This window comes from Cupressus sempervirens, chromosome 1, assembly GCF_028749045.1.
Source record: "Cupressus sempervirens isolate cs-2001-9-10 chromosome 1, ASM2874904v1, whole genome shotgun sequence".
Classification (NCBI taxonomy): domain Eukaryota; kingdom Viridiplantae; phylum Streptophyta; class Pinopsida; order Cupressales; family Cupressaceae; genus Cupressus; species Cupressus sempervirens.
Window position 1 is genome coordinate 13,825,483 of NC_143118.1, and position 5,991 is coordinate 13,831,473.

The window sequence follows — 5,991 nt, forward strand, 5'->3', positions numbered from 1 at the left end:
AGTTCAATTCTTTGTGTGCCACATAAATGAACAATGATTAACTATAAATCATAAATGACAATGATAGAAGAAATGCCTCTTAGTTGTGATATTTGACAAAAAAATATATTAATGATAGATTTTGGCTTATTTTATATATAACTTGACAAAAGATATCAAATCTGTTAGCGATAACCCTTGGTTATTTCCAAATAATCCAAAACAACTCCCTCTGTCACCATTCATATGCCCTATTCAAGAGTGTGGCCATGAATTTATCTCTTGAATATGACTCGCCTTCTAGTTTTATACTCCTATTTATAATATACTTCTCTATGTTGTCCAATCAGCCATAAAAGATAATCTACACATTACATGTCATCTTGCATAACAAATGGTTTGGATTGGATTCAACCCAGGATTATGTATTTATGTATGAGCCCTAGGTTATCAATGCATTGATATGCATTATATCCTAAAAAGACATAGAGCTTACATCAACTCTTGGGTACACAAAAAATATACTTTAATAATTAGTTAAACATCTTGCACCTTTGAGTCGTATGACTTTCAAGATCTTGTTTGTCAACAATAAGGCTTGATCTATCAAAAAAATTGAGAAGATTCCCCTTCATCTATAACAAATCCTTAAAGATCTAGAAGGGGTGACATAATTGGTTAATGGCTTTGGGTTTGTCCCTCATAGATTAAAGGTTGATTGCCCTTAGGTTAGTTTCGTTTATAATGAGACCAATTTGACCAAATCTGTCACATCAAAGATTATCAATAAAGCAGTGGGGGGTCACCATGTCTAGAACTAAGCTTGACATTGTTGGATTATCCCTATCAATTCCTATCACTAAACTAGAAAAATACCAACCATGCCTAAGACATAATACCAACCATTTCTAGAACTAAGCTTCATGTTGTTGTTATCCTAAAATAATACCGTCCTATAGACCTAGAGTGATGTACCGAGATACTTGCTTTAGGTGGGTCACATTACTATTTACACACACACCATTCGTTATCCTATAGCCCAAAAAGGTTAATAGGTACCGACAAACAAATTAGGGCAAAACTTGACTTGGCAGCGCAGATAAGACAATGAATATATGCATGTCATATCTCGTGTGGGCATTTATTGGCCAGGGAATTTTCAAGAGGGGCCCTCTCCACATCTAGACCTTCTCATGCCGGGTGACCTGCGAGATCAGTAGTGATTGTGCCGTAACCGCCACGTGTCGTTCGCAACCTGAATCCCACGAATCTTTGATTGGAGTCATCAAGATTGAATACATTTGCTGCTTCAGCTCATTCTGCTGCTCGCGCTTCTGCTAATCTGCATTTTTTTTTGTATATACCGATTACAATGGATAGGAATCGCAGAAGAAAAGACGTGCAGAGCTTGACTGCTTCAATGGATGGTGGTAGAAGAATCGAGAAGAAGAATAACAACGCAGAAAAACTCAGAAATCCAAATACTAGACCTTCAAAACCATCCATGGATGGAAGCGGTTCCAGGGGGCTTATGGGAGGGCTTTCATCTGTGAAAACGAGGTTAACAGACGGATTGAAGTTCAACAAACAGAGGGTGGATAACTCTAAAGGTCGGAGTAATGGTGCAGTTTCTTCAGCTCCAAAGAAGAACATTCATGTCCTCGAGAGGGCTTTCAATAAAGGTTGCTCCTTGGATGCAGGGAACCCGAGTTCGAATGTCGTAAAGGTTGCTGCGCCTCCTGATTTGGGGAACAGAAAGAGCCTGGACCAGGCCGTGCTTGAAATTCTTGGGGGGCAAGATGGCGGTGTTAAGAAAACAGAGGAGCGGGTTTGGGAGGCTCAGATGCGGACTGTGGGAGGTCACGGGATCGAGCTCAGATCCGTGCATGTAGAAACTGACATTGCCGAGACGGTCGCACAGCAGGTGAATGCGAGAGTTAGAGCTGCGGACATGCCGTCCAAGATGCAGGCTCATGCGTTTCGTTGCGCCAGGGACGAATGTGACAAGCACCACGCGTTCAGCTCCAAGCATATGGCCTTTGCTCTAAAGAAGGTTTATTTTCCTGAATTTTGAAACCCTAGAACAAAATTCTTCAATCTGGCTCCATTAAATTCTGTCTTCGAGGTTCCTTTTCGTGAAACTTGAAACGCCTTTCTTTAATTTGATTTCATGGATCGTACGAATAAGATTCTGTTTTCGCGATTGATTAGATTCCTTTTCCTGAAATTTTGAAACCCTAGGATTAAATTCCTTCAATTTGGCTCCATTCTTCAAGAAGGCTCCTTTTCCTGAAATTTGACATCTTTCTTCAATTCGACTTCGTTAGTCCTACGATTTAAGCTTCCTGTTAGATAGTAATTCTTCAAGAAGGATCATTTTCCTCAAAGTTCAAACTCCTTTCTTCAATTTCGTTCCATCTGAGATCCTGTTAGCTGATAAATTTCTTGTTAGCTAATTAAATTCTGCTTGTGATTGCTCTGTTTTTCGGTCCAGGAATTCGACAGGGCATATGGACCGGCGTGGCATTGCATCGTGGGAACGAGTTTTGGATCATTTGTTACATTCTCCGTGGGGGGATTTCTTTATTTCTCCATCGACAATGTCTCTGTTTTGCTCTTCCAGACCGCCGTTGAACGCCTGGGTTAGGGCTTTTTATTTAAAAGGGCAAAAGGATGAATAAACCTGCATTGAGAAAGAACATATATGAATACAGATTGCTTCGATTCGGACATTAATGGAGTCGGGCTCTACAGAATGGACTCTCTGATAACAAATTTCGGCCAGCGGGCTGAATTATTGAAGGCCACGTGAGGCGGGCTCCTTGTCAGGATTAATCAGGAATATTATACAAATCAGGAGCCTGAAATGCTCACGTTCTGCCAGAATTTGTGACAGATTGTCGGAGAGTAGTCGATCCGTGCCAAATTTGATGACTCAATCACTGACGCCCGGTGGAATTTACGAAATTACAGTAAAATAGAAAGCAAATACTCGTTTGGGATTTAAATTTCACCGTCAAAACAGTGTTTCGCAAGCGGCCGGCTCTGTATCAATATTGTCCTTCACTGTGGTACCTGGACTTACTGCTGTATATGTAGAGCAATAATTGAGTTTAGTAGTTTTCAATCTATATATAGCATGGCTCTTTTTAGGATGTAATTGTGCATGATATTGATTCGTGGTGTTTTATGTTGAAATTATACGAGGATTGATGTCTAGATTTGGTTTTACAATTTTCAAATTTATCTCCTTAATCCTTAAGATTTACATTACTTTTTAATTTAATTTTATTTTCCGTGTAGATTTTGTTTCCCTTGAACTAGATGCATAGGTTAGGTGAGGGTTTGATCTAGGGAAAAGTATACTTGTGTACTTCATTTCTAGGCTTCTAAACTTAAAAGAGAAAAGGGGAAAAAATGGTTGAAATGTCTCAAGTGAAATTACGTTTTCTAAAAAGCATTGACATTAGGATGCAATCGTATTTAGTTATAATTAGATATTGCTATGGCAGGAAAACTATTTGTCTAGGCTAATTTATTAAATAGTGATTAGAAGTTTTTTTTCCAGCATATGATAATATTTAGTTATTATAAGTTTTTGGATTAGATTGTGTAAAGATTTATTTATTTATTAATATTTTCATATCTTTACACAATCTAATCGAGAAGCTCAGTGTAACTATCATGAATTGTGGAAATCTGATCGTATTAATATGATAATATTATTCATTTTTTTCTGATTATCTATCAAATAATAATATTTTTCTATTTTTATAGTGTTTCATTGTTTCCTATGTTTTTTGATTGGAAATTATAGAGCTTTAGTATATGGCTATGCAATATGGATGTGAGAAATTTCCATTGGTCCAATCAAAGGGTTTGTGGATTTCTATGCAAGACAACATGCATATATAGAGGAAGGATGCAATCGTATTTAGTTATCGTATTTAGTTATAATTAGATATTGCTATGACAGGAAAACTATTTGTCTAGGCTAATTTATTAAATCGTGATTAAGAGTTTTTTTTTTCAGCATATGATAATATTATTCAATTTTTTCTAATTATCTATCAAATAATAATATTACTCTATTTTTCTAGTGTTTCATTGTTTCCTATGTTTCTTAATTGGAAATGATTGAGCTTTAGTATATGGCTATGAAATATGGATGTGACAAGTTTCCATTGGCCCAATCAAAGGGTCTATGGATTTCTATGCAAGACAACACGCATAAATAGAGGAAGGGTGCAAAAATCAATGTCTTGGTGATGAGGGCACAACTCAAGACAAAAAGAACACAACGAGAAAGAAGACTTTTATTATCTAAAATGATAAGAGCTATTACATGCATTACAACGAAAACAAATCCAACTACATGCCCTATGCACTACATTATTACAAGATTATGGAGAAAAACTCTCTCATAGTACCTTCTCCCAAACTCCAACAAAAACTACATTTACACCTCAAGAATGGACCTTAAGTAGTTTATTTTAGGTTTAGGGTTAGGAATACATTTTGCATCATGTCATTTGTGCCAAAAAAGAAGGCTCTAGAATTCAAATTAGAAGTTAGTGCCAAATTAGAAGATTATAGACTAGCTAGTCCAACTTCTAGGAGGCACAACTTTTGATTCAGGACTCCGATTGAGGAACCATTTACATTTTCAGAGCTCTCTCAATGCTCTATAGCCCCATGGGTAGACTTTGTCCACCACCCACTTTTTGGAGTCGTATGAGGTCATTTAGTGCCTCAAACTAGGCAACGAAACATTTTTAGGTCTCTAGATAGCTTACAACTATGAAACCTTTTGACCTTATTCTTTTTCTAGAGCATTTTAAATTTCAATTACAACATCCCCTCCAACTTACACCCTCTAACTCCTCATAATTATGACTACAACAAAATAATCCATTTTCACAATTGGCACTTATCTTGGGGTGCACAAAAACACTAATTGGGAAAAGTAATAATATAAATATGAGAGTTGGGGTCTTTATTTGGCCCAAATGGATATCCAAGAATGCAAACACATTAAATAGAAACTATCACTAAGCATATTTTATGGGTGATACAAGATTACCCTTACACCATTGGTTGCTCCTGCATCACTTGGGATTAGTACCAAGTGTAACAATGTTAGTGAATGTTTTGTTACTTCAAGTTCAAATGTGTACTTGACTCCATGAACCAAAAGAGATGCAACAAAACACCCACAACAAAAAGATGGGCAAATCACATTGACCCATCTCTGAATTTTAGTGGTACAACTTCCTCATGTAAGATATATAAGGAATGCAAAATCCATGTGCTTTTAACCAAAAAGTTAAGGTATATGATTATGCATGTAAAATAAATAGACTAAATACCAACAAAGTAGAAGAATAATATAAATGAAACACAATTCACTTATAGAAAACATAACCATAGTATGAACATGGGAGAGTAAGCTTGTAGCACATATAGTCATTATTCAAAGATAGTGCTTTGCTCAAAATTGAATAATATTTGAATGTAATCCATATAACACATAGAAATAGAGACCCGGATAGTGGCAACACAAATTTCTATTATATTCATATGTAAAGCGAAAAGATTGCAATCTTTCTCATCACAATATGGAACTCAAAAAGTACCTTTCTTTACAATTTTTTGTTTCTTTTTTCTATATTTTTCCTCCCCCCGTCTCTCTCTCTCATTTACATGCACAAAAATTTCTTATATAGCACTAATCCCTATTTCCATTAACACAATTACAAAAAGGAACTGGAAATGGTTCAATTTTTGTTATCAAAAAGAGTAACGACTTTAGACTTTAGTTGGCTCCACTTCTACATTTCTTTGTCTACATCAGCATGTAGTAGTTTGAGGAGGTCCTCCAATATTTCTTCTTCTACTTCAGCCAAGATAGAACAAAACTCTGTGTACTCTCTCTCTCTCTCCCTCTCTCTCTCTCTCTCTCTCCAACTCAAAGACATCATTTTCCTATCGGGCATGACTAGTTCTCAAATC

The 5,991-nt window shown here is 36.4% G+C and overlaps 1 protein-coding gene across 1 annotated transcript; it reads left to right on the top strand.

Annotated features, from left to right (window-relative positions):
- Nucleotides 1-1,261: 1,261 nt before the first annotated feature.
- On the top strand, nucleotides 1,262-3,134 carry LOC149575925 (uncharacterized). The gene is made up of 2 exons (XM_089815986.1): nucleotides 1,262-2,032; nucleotides 2,474-3,134. The coding sequence occupies exons 1-2, from the start codon at nucleotides 1,352-1,354 to the stop codon at nucleotides 2,624-2,626; spliced, it is 834 nt and encodes a 277-aa protein (XP_089672112.1). The 5' UTR covers nucleotides 1,262-1,351; the 3' UTR covers nucleotides 2,627-3,134.
- Nucleotides 3,135-5,991: the final 2,857 nt, after the last annotated feature.

Excerpts from the sequence above, each read along its gene's own strand:
- LOC149575925 (XM_089815986.1), top strand. The coding sequence starts at position 1,352 with ATGGATAGGAATCGCAGAAGAAAAGACGTGCAGAGCTTGACTGCTTCA. Across the intron at positions 2,033-2,473 it reads TGGCCTTTGCTCTAAAGAAG|GAATTCGACAGGGCATATGG; the intron begins GTTTATTTTCCT and ends TTTTCGGTCCAG.